The 26411-nt window shown below is 59.6% G+C and overlaps 3 protein-coding genes across 13 annotated transcripts in view; 2 read left to right on the forward strand and 1 right to left on the reverse strand.

Annotated features, from left to right (window-relative positions):
* The first annotated feature begins 123 nt into the window (after nucleotides 1–123).
* Nucleotides 124–12348, forward strand: MIB2 (MIB E3 ubiquitin protein ligase 2). 2 transcript variants are annotated; one of them, XM_020873800.2, is made up of 20 exons: nucleotides 124–409; nucleotides 1852–2007; nucleotides 5664–5919; nucleotides 5999–6170; nucleotides 7078–7184; nucleotides 7379–7573; nucleotides 7721–7863; nucleotides 7980–8075; nucleotides 9042–9143; nucleotides 9226–9388; nucleotides 9466–9599; nucleotides 9685–9833; nucleotides 9919–10075; nucleotides 10168–10328; nucleotides 10418–10544; nucleotides 10631–10864; nucleotides 11267–11445; nucleotides 11513–11706; nucleotides 11783–11848; nucleotides 12024–12348. In XM_020873800.2, exons 3-20 carry the CDS (start codon nucleotides 5673–5675, stop codon nucleotides 12260–12262), a joined length of 2865 nt encoding a protein of 954 aa, XP_020729459.1. In that variant the 5' UTR covers nucleotides 124–409; nucleotides 1852–2007; nucleotides 5664–5672; the 3' UTR covers nucleotides 12263–12348. The 2 variants fall into 2 exon arrangements, with proteins under 2 accessions (XP_020729459.1, XP_020729456.1); XM_020873797.2 differs by having other exon boundaries at nucleotides 125–409; nucleotides 7968–8075.
* Nucleotides 12349–13795: 1447 nt separating this feature from the next.
* MMP23B (matrix metallopeptidase 23B) lies at nucleotides 13796–16308 on the forward strand. The gene is made up of 8 exons (XM_070474145.1): nucleotides 13796–14145; nucleotides 14470–14606; nucleotides 14689–14828; nucleotides 14893–15060; nucleotides 15430–15594; nucleotides 15677–15787; nucleotides 15862–15988; nucleotides 16088–16308. The coding sequence occupies exons 1-8, from the start codon at nucleotides 13987–13989 to the stop codon at nucleotides 16260–16262; spliced, it is 1182 nt and encodes a 393-aa protein (XP_070330246.1). The 5' UTR covers nucleotides 13796–13986; the 3' UTR covers nucleotides 16263–16308.
* Nucleotides 16309–17130: 822 nt separating this feature from the next.
* LOC110125019 (cyclin-dependent kinase 11B) overlaps nucleotides 17131–26411 on the reverse strand; it is a 40150-nt gene continuing 30869 nt past the window's right edge. For 8 of the 10 annotated variants that reach the window (XM_070474138.1, XM_070474140.1, XM_070474137.1 and 5 more), the window contains 15 exons: nucleotides 22590–22744; nucleotides 22131–22253; nucleotides 21551–21646; nucleotides 21314–21469; nucleotides 21061–21126; nucleotides 20349–20524; nucleotides 19548–19638; nucleotides 18925–19046; nucleotides 18637–18742; nucleotides 18309–18430; nucleotides 18124–18231; nucleotides 17924–18040; nucleotides 17685–17833; nucleotides 17406–17595; nucleotides 17131–17321 (listed from right to left, as the gene is read on the reverse strand). In XM_070474138.1, the coding sequence (XP_070330239.1) occupies nucleotides 17229–17321; nucleotides 17406–17595; nucleotides 17685–17833; nucleotides 17924–18040; nucleotides 18124–18231; nucleotides 18309–18430; nucleotides 18637–18742; nucleotides 18925–19046; nucleotides 19548–19638; nucleotides 20349–20524; nucleotides 21061–21126; nucleotides 21314–21469; nucleotides 21551–21646; nucleotides 22131–22253; nucleotides 22590–22744 (1870 nt within the window). In that variant the 3' untranslated portion in view covers nucleotides 17131–17228. The remainder of the gene's footprint in view (nucleotides 17322–17405; nucleotides 17596–17684; nucleotides 17834–17923; nucleotides 18041–18123; nucleotides 18232–18308; nucleotides 18431–18636; nucleotides 18743–18924; nucleotides 19047–19547; nucleotides 19639–20348; nucleotides 20525–21060; nucleotides 21127–21313; nucleotides 21470–21550; nucleotides 21647–22130; nucleotides 22254–22589; nucleotides 22745–26411) is intronic. The other 2 variants (XM_020873851.2, XM_020873850.2) reach the window with 1 other exon arrangement.

Below are 26411 nucleotides of genomic sequence, written 5' to 3' on the forward strand. Positions count from 1 at the left end.
GAATCATTCTCGCGGAGGCAAGGCTAGTGGCTCCCCTCCCTGTCGGGGCGGGGCTAGGGCCGTAGCTCAGCCCTCACTCCTCTTACGTCACGGCTCTGCTGGTCCTCCTGGGAGTTGTGGTTCGGGACCGCCCCTCGGCTGTGGTCCCAGGGGGCTGCGGACTACGGGTCCCGGCAGGCCTCGCGTTGGCCCCTGAGCCCCTGGCGCCGGGGGCTTCGGGCGGCCTCAGCCAGTGGGCTCTGGCGCTGCGTGGCACAGCTGAGCATCTGGCAGGTTGGCTGGCTCAGAGAAGTCTAGCTCGCGGGTTGGCCACCCCACACACTGAGGCCGCAGCCGACCGACTGACAGACTCGGCCCTTCTCAGGCCCCCGGAGCCTAGGCGCAGAGCGGCCCGGACGCAAACTTCCGGGCAAGTGGAAGGGTCGACAGGGCCACCAGGCCCGGGGTCGGCAGCGACGGGGCCCTGGGGAGGTTTCCCGAGGAAGGTGACGAATGACGGGCGGGACGCACCCGAACGAGTGAGGAAGGGGTCACTTTCAGGGTGGGCGCCCGGCTCAGCCTGTCCAGCCCCGCCCCCCCGCAGGCCAGCTGCTGGAGTCCAAGGCGCAGCGCTGGGCGCTGCCGGGTCCGCTAGCCCTCCGGTCCCTACCCCGGCGGCCCTAGACCCTCGGAGCCTTGCAGGGTAGGAGACAGGCCTTGGGGCAGCTCTGGGGTCATGAGCGTGGGCCGGGCATGGGCGTGTAGACAAACCAGCGAGGCGCTGATTGTGCATCTTGGCATTTCTCCCCCCCCCCCCCCCCCCCCGCCCCGCCTCCACCGCCGCCGCAGGGTCTGATGGCTCAGGGCTTGAGCCAAAGGTTAAAGGCCAACCCCCAAGTCTCCAGGCTTCAGGGCTGCAGCCCACCTGTCTGTAGGCGGGCGGGGGGGCGATTAGACAGCTAGATAAGAGAGCTCTTGAGGGGCTCAGATTTTGTCTGATGCCGTGTCAGAGAGGTTTTGCTTGTTTTTGAATGTGTCTAGGGTGTTGGGGTGTGAATAATCCTGCCTCTCTCCTTTTGAGTTCAGAACCAATAGAGAAAATAAGTAAAGGTGCCAGACAGGCTCCTGGTGGGCATCATCGGGGCAGGGGTTGCAGCAGAGTTACAGTGGAAACACTGGCACACCAGGTCCTTCCTGGCGGGTCCCCTCCTCTCCTTTTCCCTCTGGCCTGTTGCTCCAGGTGCAACAAGTATCTGAATGTCATGCTCCTGCCCAAGACTGGCCCTGTGCAGTGGTTGGGTGGTGACTGCCCTGTCTGCAGAGTGCCTGAGGGCTTCTGCCTGGGTCACCAGAATTAGGGTGATGGCCTCCCTCTACTTCCTTTAGGCCTTCTTCCAGCAGGTGACTGACAGGCCAGGCTCCCTGGCCACTCAGGATGTCCACCTCGGCTTCAGCCAGAGCTGCCACATGACTGGAGCCTGTGATTCGCCAAGTCTTGCCAGTTGACTGTGCCACACATGGTGCGGATTTAAACTCCATCATTAGACCAGCCGGAGGTGCCCAGAAAGGAGTGGCAGCCTCTGGTGGCCAGCATTCAGCACCCAAGTTGATTCTTCTCAATAAAGACAGTTTGCCAACTTCCTAGCTAAATGGGATTTACTCTTTGCAGCTTTTTAAAGTTTTTTTCATAAAATAATCAAAATAGTGCAAATACTTTATTTCTATATTGTCTAAATGTGTGCTTTAGAAATACTTCTGCCTTCCAAAGAGAAACTAGTAAACCAATAGAGCAGACCCAGGTGTCCACCCATTTGGTTGGAGTGGTAAATGCTAAAAGTGTAAGACTGCCTTTTAAAACCCATTTTTCCCCAGACCTGCTGACTGGCTACCTGTTTGGTTTGCTGTGCTCTGTGTCAGCCATGGATTCCAATCTCCAACAGGAAATCTTGGTGGCTGAGCAAAATTGTGACCCGAGAAACAGCAGCTAAGCATTTGGGATGCTGACAAGAGGCTGGTGTATACGCTAAGGTAAGTGCCAGCTGCTCATGCCCTGAGTGCCTCTGTGTTCGCACTTCGCTGTGTCCTGCTGTTGGCGACCCCTTGAATTGCTGGTCATCAGGCACCTCTGTCCATGAAGTTTTCCAGAAAGAGTACTGGAGTGGGTTACATTTCCTACTCCAGGGGATCTTCTCCACTGAGGGATGGAACCCCCATCTCCTTTGTCTCCTGCATTGGCAGGATTCTTTAGCATCACACCACCTGGGAAACCCTCATGGTCATCATAAACCTTTGCAGTGACAGCCTTTGGGCTTCTGGTGCCACCAGGTGCCTGGGTTGTAAGCTCTGAGGAAGATGTTAGAGTACGGTGTTTCTGCCAAAAGGAGAAAAAGGAAGAGCGCTCTGGGTGAATTTCTCACTGAAACAAGAGTTCCTTTCCTCCCTATCCCCTCCCTTCCCCTGACCCTAGTGGGTCTATTTCCCACTTGCCATCCCCTCCCTTCACACCCTGGGAGACCTTCTGAGGTGAGATAGTGAGCCCTGATTGTGGAAGGGCTGGGGACCTGGGGGTCACATGGAGCGTGAATGGGCATGCCCTGGGTCTTGGTGACAACAATGACAAAGACCAGGCAGGGAGGCAGGTGGCAGAGTAGCCGAGAGGCCTGGAAATCTCTGGGCTGCTTCACAGGTGTCCTACAATGCTGTGCCCGAGCATCAAGGTCTGGGAGCCAGGAGGGCAAGCAGGGGGCATTGTTGGGGGCCCTGCTTAGACCCAGCTGGGGTGATGCCAGGCTGGATGGAGGTGCTGTGGCACAGGACCCACCTGGGCACCTGGGGTGGAGTGCGGAGGGGAGGACTGCTCTTCTCTGTTCACTCTCTTCCTTCAGGGGCACTGGTCTGAGCGGGAGAAAGCCCGAGGCTCAGCGTGTCCATTCAGCTCTGTCCCCCATGGGCTAGTGGGCTCCCAGGGGCACATACTTAGGGAGCATGGCAGGTTGCTGGCCAGCACTGGAGAACTGCCTGCCCGTGCTATAAATAGGGATGTGAACACGACAGGTGCTGGTCAGAGGCACTTCCTGTGACAGGCTGGACTTTGCTGGTGACCTAGTAGAGCCACTGCTGGCTGAGACTTGGTCCTCTTTTCCCACAGACCTTGCTGGGCACCTTCCACCCCCAACCATTCTCTGCCCATCCCCCTGAGGGCAGAGCCAGGCACTGGCCACACCTGCTCTCCTGCTTAAGGTGTCCAGTCACCCTAAGTCTTGTTGGAGACAGTCTGCAGCCCATGGCCAGTGGATCTGTAGGCCTACAGGAAGGGTGGGTGCAGCAGCCGGCCAGGTGGGCTGAGAGGCTGGGCTCACAGGCTACAGGATAACTGTGGTGCTGACTCTTGGGAGAGTGCCCTTTCCTGCCCCTTTATCTCAATCCAGGGCCAGTTTCTGGGCCTTGCAGGTGGCATGTCCCCTGCAAGCAGGCACTCTCTCTGCTTATCGGCCCACACTTGTTTGGGTATGTGGTTGTCTGGCTGACTAGCTCAGCAGGAGCGCCTGGGAAGAGTAGGGGGCAGCTCAGCCCTGCCCGGGAGCCATGGCAATCCTGGAGGCTCCCAGCGGGAGGAGGGCCTGTGCCCTGAAGGGCAGTGCCTCCTCCCTGCCGTTGGGCCAGTGGCTCAGGCTGGGCTGCCCTGCCCGCTTGCACGTGAGTGGTAGTTGCTGACAGAGGGACGCCAGGCAGGAGGCAGAGGCCACACGTGAACAGCCCTCTAACAAGGTGGCAGCCCACAGGCCCTGCCCTTGTCTGGGGCTCGCTTGCACCGAAGAGCCACAGGCATCCTCATGTGGGCTTCTTGCTGTGGCTAGCAGGACAGAAAAACCCTGGTGCCCCGTCTTCAGTGGGTCCAGAGGCCATGGGGGGAGGGTGGCTGGAGGGCAGCGGGAGGCCTCATAGCCCCTGCGGGGCAGCCGTCCAGGTGAAGGAGCAGCGGGGTGTCTTGCTGAGACTAGGCATCGAGTCGGAAAGACTCGTCATTTTGGATGGTCCACCTGTATCTGGAAGCCCTGGCAGTCCTGGGCGGGGTGAGGAGGGAGTGAGCACAGACTCCTGTGGGGGCAGGGGAGGACTCATAGAAGACTGAGCTGGCTGAGGAGTTCATACCACTGAGAATCTGAGGTCATTCACTTGGACTCTAGGCTGGGTGTGGCCCAGGAGCCTCGCCCTGTAGGCAGTGCCCCTCCCCGGTGTACTCTGCTGGCCTGCAGGTGAGACTGAACAGAGGGTGGCTGTCAGGTGACCTGTGAGCTCAGGCCTGGGATGCTGATTGTTGGGCTGGGGTTGGGGGGGGGGGATGGTCCAGCTGCAGGGGTGATGCATGGGTTTCCTTCCCTGTTGCTGGCCGAGCCTTGGGCTGGCCTGATGGCCTATGGCTGCTCTGGGCCACTGGACACTAGAGGGAGCAGCTATACCCCAGCAGGCCTCAGGGTCTCCTCTGGCCTTCTAGGAGCCCTGCAGTGCAGTGAGTTTTGTTCAGGGATCCAGGCCTGCATCTTTCCCAGCCTTGGGGTCCTTATGCTGGGGAGGCAGTCTCCAGAGTTGGAGGGGTGACTGCTTTCTTACTGTCCTGGGGCCCCGAAATCCCTCCCTCTTGACTACTATCTTGGGGGGCCCCGAGTCCCCTCCCACTTCAGGTCCTATTGCTTTAAACTCTTAGGGGTTGTTAAAATCCATTCATGTTAAACCAATTTTATTGAGGAATCACATAATACCAGGAGGCACAGGTCATGAGTAATCCAGCTTTGCAAAGTGAACACATGTGTAATTGGCACCCAGATGAGGAAATAGCATGTCCCCAGTTCCAAGCCCCCGTGACTGCCTCAGCCACTGTCGCCCTGCCTCCAGCGCCCTGGGTTTGCTTGTTCTGTTTGTGAGCTTCCTACCGGTGGGGTCAGGTCCACGGCTCCTCTCCTTCAGCGTCTGTTTGTGAGCTCTCTTTTGTAGTGTGGTGGGTCATGCTCCTTTGAAAATAAATCTTGTCAGGATCTGGTTCACCCTTGAGCCTGCAAGGCGGGCCCTGCTGTGAGCAGTGCCTCCTCCTGCCTGGGGTGGCCAGGCCACACCTCTCAGAAGAAGGCCCAGCAGTGAGGCCCAAGTGACAGTGCACTGCTCACTGGGCTGTGGGTAGCATCAGCCCCCAAGTGTGTTAGGTGCTGGAGGTACCCAGGGTTTTCCTGTTTTCTGTCAGATAGTCTGCTTTGTGCATGAGGTCAGCAGGCTCTCTTTCCTCACTCTGGGTACACCAGTCTTAAGTGCCGGCCAGTGTTTCTTCGGAAAGTTTTGTCTTACCTTGCATATTGATGTCTGCAGTCCTAGTAGACACCCCCCCCCCCCCACCCATGCCAGCCACCCAGAACCTGATCTGCTGGTGTGTAGACCTCCTGACCAGATCTTATTCCCTGGTGCCTGGGGATCTGGAGTCCCATCATCAGGACTGCCCCCACACTACTGCTCCAGCTCCCCACAGCTGCTGGGGAAGGGGTCCCTTTCCAGAGAGGTGTCCCACCTGCCCACCAGCCCCAGGGCATTCCAACGTGCCCCCTCCCCCACACTGGTTTCCGCCTCTCCCTGGCAGTCCCCTGGTGTGACTTCGTGTGGCTTTCTCCATGTGGCCCGATGGTCCCCTCTCCCCGCAGGTCTCCACCATGGACCCAGACCCCCAAGCGGGCGTGCAGGTGGGCATGCGCGTGGTGCGCGGCGTGGACTGGAAGTGGGGCCAGCAGGATGGCGGCGAGGGCGGCGTGGGCACGGTGGTGGAGCTCGGCCGCCACGGCAGCCCTTCGACCCCTGACCGCACAGTGGTCGTGCAGTGGGACCACGGCACCCGCACCAACTACCGTGCTGGCTACCAGGGCGCACACGACCTGCTGCTCTATGACAACGCCCAAATCGGTGCGGGCCCGGGGGCGGGGCTGGGGCGGAGCTGGGCTGGGGGCGTGGCCGGCGGCGCACCTCACGCTGCGCCCCGCAGGCGTCCGCCACCCTAACATCATCTGCGACTGCTGCAAGAAGCACGGGCTGCGGGGCATGCGCTGGAAATGCCGTATCTGCTTCGACTACGACCTCTGCACGCAATGCTACATGCACAACAAGCACGACCTGGCCCACGCCTTTGAGCGCTACGAGACGGCCCACTCGCGCCCGTGAGTCTCCCCAGCCTTCCCAGTGTCCCACCCCACCGGCCAGCATCCAGGGCCTCCTGAGAATGCCTCCGACACATGACGAGCCTCAGTCCTGGAGGGCTGGAGCTGCCTCCTGCTGACTGCTCTGCTGCAGGTCAGGTCTGTCCTGAGCCATTTCCTGGAGGAGTGACCAGGCTCCTAATCACCTCAGGGGCCTGGGCATTGAACCAGCCCTCACCCCCTACAGAAGGTGACTGTGTCCACCTAGCAGGTCTGTGGAGGTCGGTGCTGTGGATGGGGCCTCCTCACCCTGTCCCTTCCTCTCGCCAGGCTCTCACTGGCCCCGCAGTGCTGCCTGACTGGGGCTCTGAGAGTGGCCTGTGTGGGGTGTGCTGCTTGCATGTGCTGTGGTCAAGAGGGCCCACGCTAGGGAAGATGGGCACCCAGAGGCGCACCCCTGCCCCCTGCACTGTCGCCCTCGCCTCCTTGACACCCCCACCCGGGGAGGGGAGGGATGTGCTGGCTAGCGAGGGAGCTGGGACACCTCTGGCCAAGCCTGCCTTCCTCACGCCTGCGTTTCCCACATGCTGAACCCTCCCCAGGCCAGCCAGGTGCTGAGCTCTGGGCATAGCTCTGACAGGATACCTAGCTTTCCAGGAGGAGGCAGATGTGGTGTGACCACACACAGGAACCATGCGGTGAGGGTGGGCCTGGAGCACCCGTCCAACCTGGTGTCATGAAAGGCCCCTGGAGGGAACCAGTCCGCAGCCCCACTCTAGGTCCAGTGTGGAGGGCACTGGCCTGGGGGGCCTTCTGTTCCAGGGGAAGAGAACCCGGAGTGGGAATGGGGAGCAGGGCTGCCAGAGCAGAGGGTCTGCTTCTGGCACTACTGCCCTTCATGGCCTGGGACCCACTCTGTCTCCTGTAGGGTCATGCTGAGTCCCCGCCAGGGCCTCCCAAGGATCCCGTTAAGGGGCATCTTCCAAGGGGCGAAGGTGGTTCGGGGCCCCGACTGGGAGTGGGGCTCACAGGATGGTGAGTGGGGGCCAGGTGGGAAGGTGGGGGGCTTACAGGATGGTGAGTGAAAGGGCAGGAAGGTGGGGGTTTCACAGGATGTTGGGGGGTGGGGTGGGAAGGTGGGGGGGCAGTTGTGGGAGGCGGTTGCCACCAGCTGTAGCTCATCCTTGTGGCGTGGGTTTACCCTGCTGGTGGGGCCACTGTCTTCCCAGGAGGAGAAGGGAAGCCAGGCCGTGTGGTGGACATCCGTGGCTGGGATGTGGAGACAGGCCGGAGCGTGGCCAGTGTGACGTGGGCCGATGGCACCACCAACGTGTACCGTGTGGGCCACAAGGGCAAGGTGGACCTCAAGTGTGTGGGCGAGGCAGCTGGCGGCTTCTACTACAGGGAGCACCTCCCAAGGCTTGGTATGGGTGGGCCGTCCACCACGTGCCTCCCCCCCAATTGCCCTCCGTCCTGCTCTGGACCTGGGGGTGGTCTCTGGAGTCACTGAGGTGCGTGGTGTGGGCAGAAGAAACCGCCTGAGCCAGCCCTGCTGCACCCCCCACCCCCAGGCAAGCCCGCAGAGCTGCAGCGCAGGGTCAGTGCTGATGGCCAGCCCTTCCAGCGTGGGGACAAGGTCAAGTGTCTGCTGGACACGGACGTGCTGAGGGAGATGCAGGAAGGCCACGGCGGGTGGAACCCCCGGATGGCCAAGGTGAGATGCCTCACCTGGTGAGTTCCCGTGCCCACCCTCCCCGTGTCCTCTGGCCCCCCGCCCTCCCTGCTCCACCTGGCCACTGCCTCCATGACCCGCCACAGTTTATCGGACAGACGGGCACCGTGCACCGCATCACAGACCGTGGGGACGTGCGTGTGCAGTTCAGCCACAAGACCCGCTGGACCTTCCACCCTGGGGCTCTCACCAAGGTGCATGGGGGGGCTGAGCTGAGCCCCTTCTGCTCACTTCTGCACCCCCTTTCATGTACCTTCTTGGCCCTGGGAGTGCCTTCCTCTAGCCCTGAAGGACGAGGTCAGGGCCTGGTGGGTCTAAAGGGGATTCAGTCCATGAAGAGGGACCTAGATGTGAAGGGGAGGCCCAGGGCGTTGTTGGAAGTAGGGGGCAGGAGACCAAGCCCCAGCATGTGTTCTGAGGGCCAGGGGAGCTTCGCAGGCTGCAGGTGGCATGGTTGGGCAGAGTTCCTAGAATGCTCCCGTGGGTGCTGCCTGAAGGGTGGGAAGGCCCCTTAGGACAGAGGGTGGGGAATGGTGAGAGCTGTTTGAGAAGCAGTATTTCTCAGAAGCAGGAGGGAGGAGGTGGAGGGCAGGTGGCAGAGCATCTGGTGATGGCCCCTGGACAGAATGCAGAGCCAGCACTCAGCTCAAGCTGGAGACATGTGGGCCTTCAAGGAGGGGTTGTGGTGGGGTCACAGGACAGGTGCTTTATAGAGTGAGTTCTGTCTGTGCAGGTGAGGGCACAGGTGTGGAGAAAGTTGCCAGGGAAGGTTTGGGGTGCGGGAGGAGCAGCCCCTGGCCCTGCCATGTTCAGGCTCTGCCCCCAGTCATCCTGGTGCCCCTCCTCCAAGCTTGGCTGGGCTGGTCTTGGCCATACTGCCCACCCCCCCCATCAGCCCGTGGTCAGGCCTGCCCCAGCCTGAACACCCCTGAGCTGGCTCTGACCATCACCCCTGTGGCTCTGAGGCTGGGCCAGCAGGGCTGTCCTGGTCACCTGTCACCCTTATTGGGTGAGACCCTCTGGTTGTGTTTTCAGGCAGGGACTGGGGTCCTGATGAGGTGGAGCTGAATGAAGTTGGGGGCCTTCCTGCTCTCTGACTCTGGGCAACCATGCCCGCTGGGGCTCCTCACGTGCTTCTCTCGTGCTCCTCTGTCACTCAGCAAAACTGCCTGGTGGGTGAGGTGGTGCGGGTTATCGACGACCTTGACACGGTGAAGCGGCTGCAGGCTGGCCATGGGGAGTGGACTGATGACATGGCCCCTGTGAGTCTCCCACCCTTACTTCCATGCCTATCACACTTACTCCTGGGAGGCACGCTTGTGACCCCACCCTCTCCTCATTCAGGCTCTGGGCCGCATTGGGAGAGTGCTGAAGGTTTTCGGAGACGGGAATGTGGGTGTGCTGGTCAGTGGGAAGCTGTGGACCTTCAGCCCCTCCTGCCTGGTGGCCTACCGTCCTGAGGAAGATGCCAACCTGGACGTAGCTGGGCGAGCCCGGGAGAACAAAAGTGAGGGCATCCAGTGAGCAGCTGGTTGGGGCAGGGCTGCCCTGGCCACCACTGACCCTCAACCCCACCTTCCCCAGGCTCCCTGAGCGTTGTCCTGGACAAGCTTCGAGCCCAGAAGAGTGACCTGGAGCACCCAGGGAGGCTGGTGGTGGAGGTGGCTCTGGGCAATGTGGCCCGGGCTCTGGACCTGCTGCGGCGGCACCCAGAACAGGCGAGCCCGAGACCTGCCTCCCGGCCCAGCCAGCCCCAGCGAGGGGGCCAAGGGCCAGGGACTGACCCTCTGCCTCTCCCGGCAGGTGGACACCAAGAATCAGGGCAGGACTGCCCTGCAGATGGCCACCTACCTAGGCCAGGTGGAGCTGGTGCGGCTCCTGCTGCAGGCTCAGGCGGGCGTTGACCTGCCGGATGATGAGGGCAACACGGCACTGCACTACGCAGCCCTGGGGTGAGGCCCGGCCAGAGTGCGAGGGGGCTGGGCCTATAGGTCCAGCCAGCGGGCACAACGCCCCTCCTGCTTCCTCTCCTGCCAGGAACCAGCCCGAGGCTGCCCGGGTACTCTTGAGCTCGGGTTGTGGGGCCAATGCTCTGAACAGCACTCGGAGCTCAGCACTGCATGTGGCCGTGCAGAGGGGCTTCCTGGAGGTGGTGAAGGTCCTCTGTGAGCGTGGCTGTGACGTCAACCTGCCTGTGAGTGCTGGGTCCCCTGGCTCTGGCCCTGGGGTCAAGGAGGTCGTGGCTGAGACCTCCTTGCCAAGTGATCACTGGCCTACCACCGGCAGGATGCCCATGCTGACACACCCCTGCACTGCGCCATCTCAGCGGGCACTGGTGCCAGCGGCATTGTGGAGGTCCTCACCGAGGTGCCGGGCATCGATGTCACTGCCACCAACAGCCAGGGCTTCACCCTGCTGCACCATGCATCCCTCAAAGGCCACACACTGTGAGTTTGGGGTGACACACAGCTCCTGCTGTACCACTGGGCCACCCTGGGTCGCCCCCGACCCCAGAGGCATCTCCCTGCTCCTACAGAGCTGTCAGGAGGATTCTGGCGCGGGCCCGGCAGCTGGTGGACGCCAAGAAGGAGGATGGGTTCACGGCACTGCACCTGGCCGCCTTCAACAACCACAGGGAGGTGGCCCAAGTTCTCATCCGAGAGGTGTGGACAGAGTCCCCTGGGCCGTGGACTGGGGTGTCAGGGCCCACCAGGGTCCCTGGGTTGAGCCCGTGCCCACCCCTCCCCAGGGCCACTGTGATGTGAACGCTCGCAACCGTAAGCTGCAGTCTCCGCTGCACCTGGCTGTGCAGCAGGCCCACGTGGGGCTGGTGCCACTGCTGGTGGACGCCGGCTGCAGCATCAACGCCGAGGATGAGGAGGGGGACACAGCTCTGCACGTGGCCCTGCAGCGCCACCAGCTGCTGCCTCTGGCAGCTGATGGGGGCGCAGGGGACCCGGGTCCCCTGCAGCTGCTGTCTAGGGTGAGGAATCGTGACTCTGGGTGCTGGGGAGGGGGACGCAGAACTGGGTCACAGGTTCCTCTGCCCTCAGGATGGCCGGACCAGGCCTCGTAGGGTGGGCAGGCTGGGCCACAATGGTTTGTTCTGTGACCCTGGTCACCACTGCTGGCTCAATGTTCCTGAGAGTCTGACCAGCTGGGGAGAGGGAGTGGGGTCTAGTAGGGCTTGGCCCCACCATAGGCTGAGTGGTGTGTCAGAACACGGCCTCCATGCCACCAGCTGCCCAGTGGGGCCCTTTGCCTTTGGCTCCAGGGGCCTCAGGGAGCAGGTGCTCAGGCCTCTGCAGCCAGGTACCAGCCGAGGCTTCCTTCAGGCCAGAGTTTCCAGGCGCTCGCCCTCACCAGCGTCTGTCCTGCCATCCAGCTACAGGCCTCGGGCCTTCCGGGCAGCGCGGAGCTGACGGCGGGCGCGGCGATCGCCTACTTCTTAGCGCTGGAGGGCGCTGACCTGAGCTATGCCAACCACCGCGGCAGGAGCCCCCTGGACCTGGCTGCTGAGGGTCGCCTGCTCAAAGCCCTGCAGGGCTGTGCTCAGCGCTTCCGGTGAGCCGGCGGGGCGGGGGGCGGGCTCGAAGCTCCGGGCCCTTTCAAGACCCCTGTCCCCACGCAGGGAGCGGCAGGCTGGCGGCGGTGGCAACGGGGGCTCGGCCCAGGGCCCAAGACTGGTGCTCAGTGCTCCAAACACTGTGACCAACCTGCATGTGGCTGCGCCGACGGGGCCCGAGGCCGCCGAGTGCCTAGTGTGCTCGGAGCTGGCGCTGCTGGTGCTGTTCTCGCCCTGCCAGCATCGCACAGTGTGCGAGGGTGAGTGCAGGGTGGGGAGGGGGGCGTGGCAGCCGGGCTGGACGGCCCCTCACTCAACCGTGGCCTCCCCCCGCAGAGTGCGCACGCAGGATGAAGAAGTGCATCAGGTGCCAGGTGGTCATCAGCAAGAAGCTGCGCCCAGGTGGGGCCCGGCGCCCGCCCCGCCCCGCTGCCCCCAGGTGTGGGCCACTGCACCCGCCCGCGGCCCCGCCCGCTGTCCACGGCCCCGCCCCCTGTCGTGGCTCACGTTCTGTTCGCGGTTCTCTCAAAAGACCTCCGCCCCGAGCCCCCGCCCCTGACCTGGACCTCTTCCGCAGACGGCACGGAGGTGGTCAGCGCAGCCCCGGTGCCTGGCCCGCCGCGGCAGCTGGTGGAGGAGCTGCAGAGCCGCTACCGGCAGATGGAGGAGCGCATCACCTGTCCAATTTGCATCGACAGCCACATCCGCCTCGTGTTCCAGTGCGGCCACGGCGCGTGCGCGCCCTGTGGCGCGGCGCTCAGCGCCTGCCCCATCTGTCGCCAGCCCATCCGCGACCGCATCCAGATCTTCGTGTAGCCTGCGCCCCCCGCCTCGTTCCGGGGCCATGCCCCGCGACCGCCCTCGCGAGCCCTTTCTCTGTGTTTTATAAAAAGATTGCTGGACTTTGTGTCTGGTTGCCTGTCTGGGGCGGGGCCGTGCGGGTCCCCCACCGTGGACCGTTCCGACCCGACCGCACCGCTTACACCGTTGGCCCAGCGCTGGGTTCTGCGATTTGGCCAGAGACCTTGCAAGGCCTCTCCCGACCGGCGTATTCTGCCCTTCTTCCCAGGACTCACGGGTCCAGAATGCGGCCCGGATCCTGGCCAGAAAGAACGGGGCCCCGGGCTTGCAGTGTCGTCCAGGGGCACTGAGTGGACCGAAACCCCAGCAATAGCCACCTCCCTTCCCCTGGGGTGGGTTACAGGGTCGGGTTTTGGCTAAAGCAGAACCTGGTCTCGCGGCAGACTGTGCGGTCCTGGCTAAGTGGGGAGTTGGGCGAGGCCTCCGGTTTCAAGCCAGGAGCCCCGGCAGGGTCTCAGGACCGCTGAGCGTGGGAGGCGGAATAGGGATTTGGGGAGAGGGCAGGACACAGGACGGAGAGGGTCGGTGTGGTGGCTCGAACTTCGTCATGAAGTGCGGGAGGGGGGGCTGCCCTCGTCTGGACCCAGCGGCCGGGCGCTTTCCAAGAACCACCAAAATGCTCCCCTGGAGCCTCAAGGCTGTCCGCCAGCCACTTGGCGCTGGCCCTGCTGGCCCGGCGCGCCACTGTCACTCTGGGCTCAAAGCCTGGATGGAGAATAGGGAGGGCCCGCACCCCCGGCCTCCTCTGGCTGGGCGCCTCTCCACCCGGAGCAATTCCCCCAGCCCCCATCCCGTCTCCCCTCCCCGCAGTCCGCTCCGCCCCGGCAGGCCTCCCGCCCGGCCCTGGATCCCGGTTCCCCCAGCCCAGAGGCGCCCGCGCCTACCTCCCGCCTAGCTCGGCTCCTCAGCCAGGGGCAGCCTGAAAGCCGTCCCGTCGAGTCTTCTGCTCTTAGGACACCCGGCCCCCAGCCCCTACTCAGAACTGTCCAGACTTCGGTCCTGCTTGCGCTCCGCAGGGAGCGCCTGGTGCAGACTCCTGGCTCCTACGGCCCCCACCCCCGCACCCTGTGCGCTTTCCCAGTCGCCCGCCAGGTCCTTCCGCTGGCCCCGGCCGGTTCCTCTCCCTCCTGGCACACAAACTTCGCTCCGCAGGCGCCGTCCCTCTTTCTCAGCCTGGTACTCACTTGCCACGTCCCCTCCCGTCGCGTCCCTCCCCTCTTGCGGGGTCCCTGTCGCCAGCGCCTGCGGGGGATATGTCCTCAGCTGACCAGGATGGAGTTTCCACTGCCGGGTCTCATGCGGTGTCGAGGGGCTTGGGGGGACTCCGTTTGGGAGAAAAGTTGCCGAGTCATTCAACTTGCAGCGCGTTTGGGGACCCCAGCTGACATTCCCGCCTAAGCCCGAGTCCCTGGCGTCTGTCCCTTCCCTGGCGTCCGGGGCCCTCCTCGCCCCCCCACTGCCAAGTGACCCCGCCCAGCGGGCCCTGCCCAGGCCACCGCCACCGACCCAGAGGCCCAGGTCCCCGCGCCCCAGGCTGGAGGCGGCGGGGGTGCTCCCGACAGTGGGCGGCCAGCTGGTTCCCTTCAGGGGCGGCCGCGCGCCCTCCCCCCGGGGCTGTAATCCGAGCCGCTGCCGCGCCGCCCCGCCGCCCCAGCCCCGACAGCGAGTCCGCAGGCGCCATGGGCCGCGGGGCCTGCGTCCCCTTGGCGGCGTCGGGGACCCGCGACCCAGCCCGCCGGCTTGGAGCCGTGCTGGGCGCACTGTGCCTCTTCCCCGCGCTCGTGCTGTTGGCCTGGCCAGGGACCCCGATGAACGGGGCCGGGGCGAGAGCAGCGCAGGTGAGAGCGGGCGCAGGAACGGGTGGGTCCGGCCCGGCTCCACGGTCCGGCCGCGAGTCCGCGTGTCCGCGGATGCGGGGGGAGGGGCCGGTGGGGGGGCAAATCTGCCGCCAGCTCCGCCCACTCCGACCTGGCGTGTTTTTAGTAACTTTTTCTGTTAAGTAAACCCGGCTCAGGGTAGAAAACCAGAAACAGCCGAAAGGCAGAAAGAGGGGCCATCAGCACTCCCTGGAGCGCGCCCCCTTTCCAGGCTCTTTTCCTCGAGACCTGGGGCTTGGGGACAGTCCCTACTGCCTCCCCACGGAGCACTTGCTTCCCTTCAAGGGCGACGCTGCGCCCCAGACTTCGGGCGTCCTGGCCTCCGGGAGCCTCGGTCCGCCCCACCCCCCGGGGCCCCGCAGACGCCGCTACACGCTGACCCCGGCCAGGCTGCGTTGGGAACACTTCAACCTTACGTACAAGTGCGGCCCTGGCCCTGGCCCTGGCAGGTGGGGGGAGCACGGTGTCTCCGGCTGCCACCCCTGACCGTGACTCCTACCCCAGGATCCTCTCCTTCCCGAGAAACTTGCTCAGCCCCAGCGAGACTCGGCGGGGTCTGGCTGCCGCCTTCCGCATGTGGAGTGACGTGTCCCCCTTCAGCTTCCGCGAGGTGGCCCCTGAGCAGCCCAGCGATCTCCGCATAGGTGGGCGCCGTGCCCCTGCCCCCGCCCCACCCAGAGGCCCTCTCTCAGGCCCATGCTCCCCCAGGCTTCTACCCCATCAACCACACGGACTGCCTGGTCTCCCCGCTGCACCACTGCTTCGACGGCCCCACGGGAGAGCTGGCCCACGCCTTCTTTCCCCCACACGGCGGCATCCACTTTGACGACAGCGAGTACTGGGTCCTGGGCCCCACACGCTACAGCTGGAAGAAAGGTGACACGGTCCTGGCCTCCCATGGGGCCCTGCACTACATGGGAACAGCGGGGGATCTTTGAGGAGTCGTGCAGGGGATTTGAGGTCAGGCTGGCGGGGAGGGGAAGGCTGGTTGGAGGCTGTAGGCCTGGGTTCCGGGAGTCCTGAAGCGCCCCCCACCCCCCACCCCCACACCGCTGGAGACGGAGCCGGAGCCGCATTCCTGGGGGCCAGCTCACCGCCTCGCCGGCCTGGAACATTCTTATCTTCCATGGCGGCGGCGGGGAGGCTCCCTGCGCTGCAGCAGCTGTGCAGGCCGCGGGGAGCAAGGAGGCAGGGTGGGGGTGGGTGCTGGGCTGGGTACCGGGGGCTGACCGGCCGGGCCCGCAGGCGTGTGGCTCACCGACCTGGTGCACGTGGCGGCCCATGAGATTGGCCACGCGCTGGGCCTGATGCACTCCCAGCACGGCCGGGCGCTCATGCACCTCAACGCCACGCTGCGCGGCTGGAAGGCACTGTCGCAGGACGAGCTGTGGGGACTTCACCGGCTCTATGGTGAGTGCGGGGCGGGTGGTGGGCTGCGGGAGGCGGGCAGGGACGGGGGCGGGGTCGTCCTGAGGTCAGTCTGCCTCCTCAGGCTGCCTGGACCGGCTGTTCGTGTGCGCGTCCTGGGCTCGGAGGGGTTTCTGCGATGCCCGCCGGCGACTCATGAAAAGGCTGTGCCCCAGCAGCTGCGACTTCTGCTATGGTGAGGTCGGGTGTCCGCCTGGCTTGGGTGCGCGGGGGCGCCCGGCGCTGATCTGGCTCCCCCACCCCGAGCAGAGTTCCCCTTCCCCACGGTGGCCGCCACCCCGCCGCCCCCCAGGACCAAAACCAAGCTGGTGCCCGAGGGCAGGAATGTGACCTTCCGTTGTGGTCAGAAGATCCTCCACAAGAAAGGCAAAGTATAGTGAGTGACCCGGCCCCGGTGCCCGACTGGGGGCGGGGCGGGGGGGACGAAGAGGGGAGGGCGGGACCCTCCCTGCCCAGCCCTCTGCCCTCTCTGCAGCTGGTACAAGGACCAGGAGCCCCTGGAGTTCTCCTACCCCGGCTATCTGGCCCTGGGCGAAGCGCACCTGAGCATCATCGCCAACGCGATCAACGAGGGCACCTACACGTGTGTGGTGCGCAGGCGGCAGCGCGTGCTCAGCACCTACTCCTGGCGCATCCGCGTGCGGAGTTGAGCGCCACTTCGGGCTGAGGCCGCTGATAAAGCACTTTGTCTCTCAAGTCTCCTTGCCCTTTCTTAGGAGGGTGGGTGGCTGTTCTTGCGCCCAGCGGGTGGGGAGCCTGCTGAGCCAGGATCTGGCACGTGCTCAGTGCTGGGGAGGCAGGGCCCCCGTGGCTGCAAGGCTTCCCTGAAGAGTGGGGTGATCTGGGGAGCAGGGCTGGGGGCACCAGCAAAAGGAACTAGTTTGGAGCATGTGGGGACGCCAGACAAATCCTGTCCAGCCAGACTAGTAGCTGGAGGTCATGCAAGTCAGGAAGAGATGGGCCCAAGCGGGGTTGGAGGCCACCCTTTATCCCCGCCTCCTCTCAAGAATGTGGGGGCCCTGGCTCCCCACACCCCCAGGGAGCACTAGTTCAGGATCCAGCACAGGACTAGCCGCTCAAAGAAGGATATATCAGACCTTTCCTCCAAGAATATTTTACTACATCTTAAAACACAGTAACAACCTTGTACAAAAACACACTGTGGCTTAGAGTTCACATGCCTGGTTCTAGGGGCCCTGCGTTGAGGAGCAGGAAGGAGCCCCAGGAGCAGCCTGAAGATTTAAAAACTACAAACATCTCCACAGTTCTGATCCTAGCGCCAGTGGTGACCGCCCGGCATGGCCCCTCCATGGCCAAGTGTGTGGGGGTACAAATGCCCACCCTCCCCTCACAGGGCAAGTCCAATTCATATGAAAAAATACAGCCTTTCCTCCCACAGCAAGGAAAATGTGATTTTAATTCTACAAATTTACAAGCCAAGAAAAAATAAAAAGAAAACGTGGAAAACCCCACGAGGCCAGCAGTCCAAGACTTGAGGTTGTACCCGTGGCAGCCCTGTGGCAGTGGCGCGCCGGTCCACAGTCTGGACCCAGACAGCGCCTCCAGCGCCTGCGCGGTCGGTGCTCCCCAGGGTGGGTCCAGGTCGGCTGGGAGCCTCAGAACTTGAGGCTGAAGCCGGGGCCCGCGGCCGAGGCCCCCTGGTTTGTGGTGGTGAGGTGGAAGCCTGTCTCCTTCAGGTCGTCGTCGCCCTGTGGACACAAGGGCATGTAGGGCCCAGGACGGGCCAGTCTTGCCTTGGGGAGCCCCTACCCCAGCACCTGCCAACCCCTTACCAGCTGGCTGTAGCCCAGGCCTCCCTCTGGAGGTCGCGGGCTGGTGCCTCGCTTCACCCTCTGCTGTTCGCTCTTGGCCGGCCACGTGGGGAACATGGAGGGGTCGATGGGGAGAGGGGTCTCGCGGAAATACTCGTGCTTGAGGCCGTCTTCTGCGTTGACTCTCCGCCCAGGGAAATACGTCAGAAACCTGGGAGAAAAAGGCGCTAGGTGCCATCAATAGGGCAGCTTGGGGGCAGGATCGAGGTGGGCAGGGGTGGGGCACAGGGCAGGACGCACTTGTTCATGAGGTCGAAGCCCTGGTCTGACAGCAGAGCCCCGAAGCGCTTGCGGAGGTTGTTATAGGGGTACTCGGTGAAGGTCATCTTCTTGACGGCTGGAAGGTCGTTGTAGCCAGGCCAGATTTTCTCACTGGGGGTCCCCAGGTCCTAGAAGAGGGAGCATCTCAAGACATTCGGGTTGTGCAGGGAAGGGTGGACCGGCCTGGGCACCTGCACATGCCCCCAGTGGGCACCTACCTTGAACACTTTGTTGATCTGATCAATTTCTGACTTCCCAGGGAATAGCGGCTTCTGAGTCAGCAGCTCCCCAAAGATGCAGCCCACAGACCACATGTCCACGGCTGTGGAGTACTCCTGGGGGGTCAGGCAGGGGTCAGGGAGTGCTCAGGGGGCTGAGAGCCGGTGTGCCCTGGGGGCTCCGGAATATCCACACTCACCTTGGCGCCCAGCAAAAGCTCAGGGGCTCGGTACCACAGTGTCACAACCACTGGGGTGTAGGCCTTCAGAGGGGACCCATACTCCCGTGCCAGCCCGAAGTCCCCCACCTGTGAGGGGAGAGGGTGGGCTGCAGATGGCTGGAGGCTGGGAGCTGTCCTGTTTCCAGCCGCCCGGCAGGGCTCACCTTGAGGATGCCTGCGTGGCTCAGCAGCAGGTTGGACGTCTTGAGGTCTCGGTGCAGGATCCAGTTGTCATGCAGGTGCTTCACTCCACGCAGCAGCTGGATCATCAGCGTCTTCACCTCCCCTGTGGCAACAGGCAGCACGGGGCTGGTGCCTGGCTACTCGCCGCCGTGGCAGCCACTGGCCTTTCCAGCATATGCACACCCAGTGGGATAGGGTCACAGTTCAACATCAGCAGCCCCCACCCCCCAACCCCCAATAGCCCGAGGGTGGGACATCCCTCAGGGGATGTGGGTCCAGGGTCACCCCATGGGAATGACTGGGACCCACCTGGCAGGAAAGGTTGCTTCATGGTCTCCATGAGGCTCTTGAGGTCGTGCTCCACATAGTTCATGACGATGTAGATCTTGTCCATGTTGCTGCCCACGACGATCTCCTAGGAAACAACAGCAGGTCCGAGAGGTCAGGGCCCCAGCCAGCCCTGCCACCACCAGCGCTCCCAAGAGATGTGAGATCCCAGGCCCGGATACCTGGTGACACAACAGGGAGCCCCCAAGTGTGATGGCCACCAAGGGTGTGGCACTGGGGCCCCTGGAGGCAGAGGTGCATGGGCCTCACCCTGACAGTGACGATATTGGGGTGCTGTGCCTTGAGGATGGTGTTGATCTCCCTCAGTGACGTGATTGGGAAGCCCTCCTTCTCCTTCTCCATCTTCAGTCGCTTCAGAGCCACAATTTCATCTGAAAAGAAAGTCACCGGAAGACAGACACTGAGGAGACCTTCTTCTACCCAAATGCTCCCATTTACGGCTGTCCCCTGGAATCACAGGACGTGGCCAACTGGCCTCCCTGGGGGCTCAGAGCCTGGACCGCCTCCGTCTCTGAGGCCCTGGCCCCGGTGCACACACCTGCTCAGGTGCTGTCACTCCAGGCCTGGCCTGGTGGACTCCATACTCACAAGCAGCACAGAGCTTCTTGGTCAGGCTGACTTCTGTGGGTGCAAGAGCCAGTTGCTCAGGTGTGCTCAGGTGTGCACCAGCCAGGTGAGGCCCCGTGAGGGCCAGCACCAGGGGAGGGGTGACTCCTGGGATCAGAAGGAACTATGCCCAGTGACTTTGACACTGAAGGTGACAGGGCCCTGTACACAGCCAGGGGCCTGTGGTGCTGGCTGGCACTCTGGGCCACCTGGTCCATGCCCTACACCCCCTTCCCTGTGGGGGACCATCCTGGGCTGCGTCCCACCTGTCTTCTTGTCCTTTGCTCTGTACACCACCCCGTAGGTGCCTTCCTCAATCCTGTTCAGACACTGGAACTCCTCCACACTCCGACAACCCTAGGGGAGGCACCAGCATGAGGGTATGGTAGCCAGGCTCACAGCCCACAGCAAAGCCTCAACTAGACATCTCTAGAGGCCCAGAGAGTGCTCAGGCAGGACCTGGGAGGAATTATCTTCTCAGCCTCTGCTTGCTCCTTCAGTGAGCAGGCGCCCTCTATCCAACAGCGGGCCCTGGGCACCAGCCCCCAGCCACACCTCCAGCCACTGATCCTAAGATGATGCCAAGACAGCAGGGACCCTCTGTGCTGCACCCTCAGCTGGCGCAGCAGCCCCTCAGGAGCAGTGGACCCTCAGTGCACCTTGGGCCCTCAACTTCTTGGGATCTGCCCCTCCCCCAAGTCCCTCCCTGCAGCACTTTGGTTACTGAATTGCAGGCCAACATGCACCACTGCCCTCTGACCCCTACAGGGCAACAAGCCAAGGGAAGTCAAGGGCCCGTCTTCCCAGGCCGAGGCAGAAGTGACTGCAGAGCTGACTGCACTCGAGGCGGCCTGACTCTTATGCATGGGGCCCCTTGTGGGCGTCCTGGCTGCAGTTGCACAAGCTTTCCTCCAGCAAGCCTGTTAGACAAGAGCCCAGACCATGACAGGGAACATGTCGGAGGCTAGGGGCCAGGCTTGGCCAGGGACAGACACCCACAGTGAGGACCCAGCTTCTGCTCTCAGCCACCAGCCATGTCCATGAGCAGCAAAGGGGAAGTGCCTCACCTGCAGGGCGGGCAGGTACTTGGGCAGCTCCTGTTTGAGCTCGATGGGCGACAGGGCTGGGGAGTCAGGCACAAAGTCCCCTTCGGTGAGGGCGCTGCTCTGAGGGGTGCCCTCACCTGCCTCCTCTTCCCCCTCTTCACTCTCTCCAGAATCGTGGTCAAACCGTGACTCTGGAACTTCAGAAATTAAACCCAATTTCAGAACCAGAAACAAACAAGTGTCACAACCCTCACCCATTCTGGGGGGACTATGAGCACGAGAGCCTCCAGGGGCCAGGACACACTGTGTCCCACCGCCCTGGACAGAGGGCGCTGTGTCCCGGGGCCACTGGCCAGGCCGGGACCACTGTGAGCTAATGACCAGTTGTCTGAGAAGGCCGGCCCAGAATAGGCATCCAGTGGCCCAAGGCCTTAGCCTGGCTGTTGGCAGAGGCCGCAAAGTCCCATGCCAGTGAATGGTCTGTGGTCAGAGCCCAGCTGGCGTTTTCCAGTTCCCATCCCAATGTCCAGGCCGAGCAGTCCCCAGAAGGGTGCCCAGGGAACCAGCAGCTGGGTCCTAGACATAGCAGCTGGGTGTCCCTGTGGCTTCTGGGTGGGGTGTGCCACAGACGAGGGTTATTTGTGGGTCACAGTCCCACAACAACTCAGACATGGGTCAAGCACCCAGGTCAGAGGTGGACGAGGAAGAAGTGAACCACCACTTGGCTTCTCACCAACCAAGACGTGGTTTTCATTCTCTCGCTCCTCATCTTCACTCATTTCTTCTTCACTCACTTCTTCTGCAAGAGAAACAGGCATCAGCTAAGACCCTCTACAAGAGGTAGCAAACGGCCCTCATATGATCACTGGGGGTCTCACGTGGTCCCAATCAGCAAGGCATTTTCAAGATGGATATTTGTTTACGTAGACTTTATTGCTCTGTAACTTCTAAGCTCCTATCACATTAAGCCTCAAGCTCGAACTTACCGGCTGACTGTCCGGACACATCCTCAGAGTTGCTTCCAGTCTCCTCCTCCTCCTCTTCTTCCTCTTCCTCCTCCTCCTCCTCCGACTCTTCACTGCTGCTCCCCTCTTCCTCCTCCTCCTCCTCCTCCTCCTCCTCAGAACCTGACCCCGACTCCGCTTTAGGAAGAAAACAGGTGGCAGTGAACTTGGGGCCCGCCCTGTGGTGGCCAAGTTGGGCAGGGCCGGGCAAGCAGTCACCTGACGAGGACTCAGCGGAGCTGGTCTTCCTCTCGCTGTCGCTGACGTCCTGCAGGTCAGACAGCAGGTCTCTCTCTTCCACTTTTTCTTCTTTCACTTATAAAATAAACCACTGATACATGTAAATCCATGGCTAATTCATTTCAATGTATAACAAAAACTACTGTAATGATGTAAAGTAATTAGCCTCCAACTAATAAAAATTAAAAAAAAAAATTAAAAAAAATTTAAAAAAATTAAAAAAAATAAAAAGATTATGCAAAATGAAAAAAAAAAATGTCATCAAAAGCAAAAAAAATAAAATAAAATAAAATAAACCACTGAAGGTGAATGTGGGGCAATGTTTTAAAATAACATTAGATGGTGCTTCTCATATAAGAGGACCAGCTCATCTACAGACAGTTGGGAGGAAGACAAGTCTTCAAATTCTCCAGCGCATGAACTTACACAAACAGCCCTGCACACACACAGGCGCTGCAGCACTCTATGATGTTGTGAAGCATCAGCCAGCCTCTGGGCTCAGGTGTTCCCCTAGCAAAGACCACCCCGCACTGGGCCTGCAGGCGCTGTGCGGCCTTACCTGGCTTCCGGCTGTCCCCCAGCTCAAGCCTTTCTCGAGGCGGCCGGAGAGGGCTCCGGCTCCAGTGGCTGGCTTTCACCTTATCGCTGTAGTCGTCTCTCACGGTCCGGTGATGTGCAGACACTGCGCAAGAACAGCACATGGGCTGGGGCCAGTCCCCTTTTCCTCTAGGCGTACACATGCCTACAGCCGGCGAAAGAGCCCAGGAAGCCACCAGAGGACCCAGGTGGGCATTCTAGACTGCTCTCTACTGGTCAAAGGCAGGGGACAGAACCCGCCTCCTCAAACCCAGGCCTATCACCCACTGGGCATTAGGCAGGTGGACACCAGACATGGCTATCCAGGATGCACAGCTCACACTCCAGGACCTGCAGCGTCGCCTAGCCCTCTAGCTCGCCCCCACCCACCTCCGGCCTTCCCCTACCCTCCAGCCCCGCCCACATCCCGGGCTCCACCCACCTTCGGGGCCCCGCCCACCTTCCCGCCGGGCCTCCCGCTCCTTGCGCCTCTCCTCGGCCCGCCGCTCCCGCTCCTTCTGCTCCCGCTGCTCCTTCTGCTGCTCCCGCATCTTGCGTTCCCGTTCTCGCTTTCTCTCTAACTGCTCGAGGCGGTCCCTGGAACAGGAGCATGCCAAATCTTTTCTCACCCCCGAAAGCAGAAGCTTTCTTTTTGGCCCTCAGTGCTTTTTGCTCGCATTTATAAACTGCCTCTCTGGCAAGCCATTTCAGTATTCTTGCCTTGAGAACCCCATGAACAGTATGAATAGGCAGAAAGCTATAACAGTGAAAGATGCACTCCCTAGGTTGGTAGGTGCCCAATATGCTACTGGAGAAGAGTGGAGAAATACTTCCAGAAAGAATGAAGTGAAGGAGCCAAAGCGAAAACACCACCCAGTTGTGGATGTGACTGGTGATGGAGGTACACAGTCCGAGGCTGTAAAAAACAATATTGCATAGGAACCTGGAATGTTAGGTCCCTGAATTAAGGTAAATTAGAAGTGGTCAAACAGGAGATGGCAAGAGTGAACATCAGCATTTTAGGAATCAGTGAACTGAAATGGACAGGAATGGGAGAATTTAATTCAGATGACCATTGTATCTACTACTGTGGGCAAGAATCCCTTAGAAGAAATGGATGTCCATCACCAACTCCTGTAGCTGGCTCAAACTCATGTCCGCGGAGTCAGTGATGCCATCCAACCATCTCATCCTCTGTTGTCCCCTTCTCCTGCTGCCTTCAATCTTTCCCAGTATCAGGGTCTTTTCCAACCTGTCGGCTCCTCAGGTGGCCAAAGGATTGGAACTTCAGCTTCAGCATCAGTCCTTCCAATGAATATTCAGGACTGATTTCCTTTAGGATGGACTGGTTTGCTCTCCTTGCAGTCCAAGGGACTCTCGAGTCTTCTCCAATACCACAATTCAAATGCATCAATTCTTCAGTGCTCAGCTTTCTTTATGGTCCAACTCTCACATCCATACATGACTATCGGAAAAACCATAGCTTTGACTAGACGAAACTTTGTTGGCAAAGTAATGTCTCTGCTTTTTAATATGCTATCTAGGTTGGTTAAAGCTTTTCTTCCAAGGAGCAAGTGTCTTTTAATTTCATGGCTGCGGTCACCATCTGCAGTGATTTGGGAGCCCAAGAAAATTAAGTCTGTCACTGGTTCTATTGTCTCCCCATCTATTTGCCATGAAGTGATGGGACTGGATGCCATGATCTTTGTTTTTTGACTGTTGAATTTTAAGCCAGCTTTTTCACTCTGCTCTTTCACTTTCATCAAGAGGCTCTTTAGTTCCTTTTCGTTTTCCGCCGTAAGGGTGGTATCATCTGCATATCCGAGGTTATTGATATTTCTCCCAGCAATCTTGATGCCAGCTTGTGGCATCAAGCCCAGCATTTTACATGATGTACTCTGCATATAAGTTAAATACAGTATGTGGGTGCAATCTCAAAAATGACAGAATGATCTCTCTTCGTTTCCAAGGCAAACCATTCTATAACACAGTAATCCAGGTCTATTCCCCAACCAGTAATGCTGAAGAAGCTGAAGTTGAATGGTTCTATGATGACCTACAAGACCTTTTAGAACTAACACCAAAAAAAAATGTCCTTTTCATCATAGGGGGCTGGAATGCAAAAGTAGGAAGTCAAGAGATACCTGGAGTAAGAGGCAAGTTTGGCCTTAAGAGTACAGAATGAAGCAGGGCAAAGGCTAACAGAGTTTTGCCAAGAGAAGGCACTGATCATAGCAAACACCCTCTTGCAACATAAGAGACTACTCTACACATGGACATCATCAGATGATCAACACTGAAATCAGACTGATTATATTCTTTGCAGCCAGAGATGAAGAAGCTTTATACAGTCAGCAAAAGCAAGACTTGGAGCTGACTGTGGCTCAGATCATAAACTCCTTATTGCCAAATTCAGACTTAAATGCAGGAAAGTAGGGAAAACCACTAGGCCATTCAGGTATGACCTAAATCAAATCCATTACAATTATACAGTGGAAGTGACAAATAGATTCAAGGGATTAGATCTGATAGACAAGAGTGCCGTAAAATCTATGGATGGAGGCTCGTGCATTCTACAGGAGGCATGGATCAAGACCATCCCCAAGAAAAAGAAATGCAAAAAGGCAAAATGGTTGTCTGAGGAGGCCTTACAAATAGCTGTGAAAAGAAGAGAAGCGAAAGGCAAAGGAGAAAAGGGAAGATATACCCATCTAAATGCAGAGTTCCAAAGAATAGCAAGGAGAGATAAGAAAGCTTTCCTCAGTGATCAATGCAAAGAAATAGACAAAAACTGAATGGGAAAGACTAGAGATCTCTTCAAGAAAATTAGAGATACCAAGAGAACATTTCATGCAAAGACAGGCACAATAAAAGACAGAAACGGCATGGACCTAACAGAAGCAGAAGATATTAAGAAGTGGCAGTAATACACAGAACTATACAAAAAAGATCTTAATGACCTTGATAACCACGATGGTGTGAGCACTCACCAAAATCAGATATCCTTGAGTCCAAAGTCAAGTGGGCCTTAGGAAGCATCACTACACACAAAACTAGTGGAAGTGATGGAATTCCAGTGGAGCTATTTCAAGTCCTGAAAGATGTCAAAGTGCTGCACTCAATATGCCAGCAAATTTGCAAAACTCAGCAGTGGCCACAGGAATGGAAAAGGTCAGTTTTCATTCCAATCAAAGAAAGGCAATGCCAAAGAATGTTCAAACTACCACACAATTGTACTCATTTCACATGCTAGGAAAGTAACGCTCAAAATGCTCCAATCGAGGCTTCCATAGTACATGAACCAAGAACTTCCAGATGTTCAAGCTGGATTTAGAAAAGGCAGAGGAAGGAGAGATTAACTTGCCAACAACGTCCATTGGATCATCCAAAAAGCAAGAGAGTTCCAGAAAAACATCTACTATTGCTTTATTGAGTACACCAAAGCCTTTGACTATGTGGATCACAACAAACTGTGGAAAATTCTTCAAGAGATGGAAATACCAGACCACCTTACCTGCCTCCTGAGAAATCTGTATGCAGGTCAAGAAGCAACAGTGAGAACCAGACATGAAACAACGGACTGGTTCCAAATTGGGAAAGGAGTAAGACAAGGCTGTATAATGTCACCCTGCTTATTTAATTTATATGCAGAATACATCATGTGAAGTGCTGTGCTGGATGACACACAAGCTGAAATCAAGACTGCCAGTAGAAATATCAATAACCTCAGATATGCAGATGACACCACCCTTATGGCAGAAAGCAAAGAATTAAAGAGCCTCTCGTGAAAGTGAAAGAAGAGAGTGAAAAAGCTGGCTTAAAATTCAACAGTCAAGAACTAAGATCATGGCATCCGGTCCCATCACTTCATGGCAAATAGATGGGGAAAATGTGGAAACAGCGAGACTTTATTTTTCTGGGCTCCAAAATCACTGCAGATGGTGACTGCAGCCATGAAATTAAAAGACGCTTGCTCCTTGGAAGAAAAGCTATAACCAACCTAGACAGCATATTAAAAAGCAGAGACATTACTTTGCCAACAAAGTTTCGTCTAGTCAAAGCTATGGTTTTTCCAGTAGTCATGTGTGGATGTGAGAGTTAGAAAGCTCTCATAAAGAAAGCTGAGCACTGAAGAATTGATGCATTTGAATTGTGATATTGGAGAAGACTCTTGAGAGTCCCTTAGACTGCAAGGAGATCAAACCAATCAATCCTAACGGAAATCAGTCCTGTATATTCATTGGAAGGACTGATGCTGAAGCTG

Source organism: Odocoileus virginianus, chromosome 11 (genome assembly GCF_023699985.2).
Source record: "Odocoileus virginianus isolate 20LAN1187 ecotype Illinois chromosome 11, Ovbor_1.2, whole genome shotgun sequence".
In the NCBI taxonomy this organism is placed as follows: Eukaryota; Metazoa; Chordata; class Mammalia; order Artiodactyla; family Cervidae; genus Odocoileus; species Odocoileus virginianus.

What these genes read in the sequence shown, in the direction of transcription:
- MIB2 (XM_020873797.2), top strand. Translation starts at nt 5,673, where the DNA reads ATGGACCCAGACCCCCAAGCGGGCGTGCAGGTGGGCATGCGCGTGGTG. An exon ending in TGCGGCGGCACCCAGAACAG is followed by an intron (nt 9,600 to 9,684) that starts GCGAGCCCGAGA and finishes CTCTCCCGGCAG; the next exon opens with GTGGACACCAAGAATCAGGG. An exon ending in GCATCGCACAGTGTGCGAGG is followed by an intron (nt 11,707 to 11,782) that starts GTGAGTGCAGGG and finishes CTCCCCCCGCAG; the next exon opens with AGTGCGCACGCAGGATGAAG.
- MMP23B (XM_070474145.1), top strand. Translation starts at nt 13,987, where the DNA reads ATGGGCCGCGGGGCCTGCGTCCCCTTGGCGGCGTCGGGGACCCGCGAC. An exon ending in CCGGGGCGAGAGCAGCGCAG is followed by an intron (nt 14,146 to 14,469) that starts GTGAGAGCGGGC and finishes CTTCCCTTCAAG; the next exon opens with GGCGACGCTGCGCCCCAGAC. An exon ending in GGGACTTCACCGGCTCTATG is followed by an intron (nt 15,595 to 15,676) that starts GTGAGTGCGGGG and finishes CTGCCTCCTCAG; the next exon opens with GCTGCCTGGACCGGCTGTTC.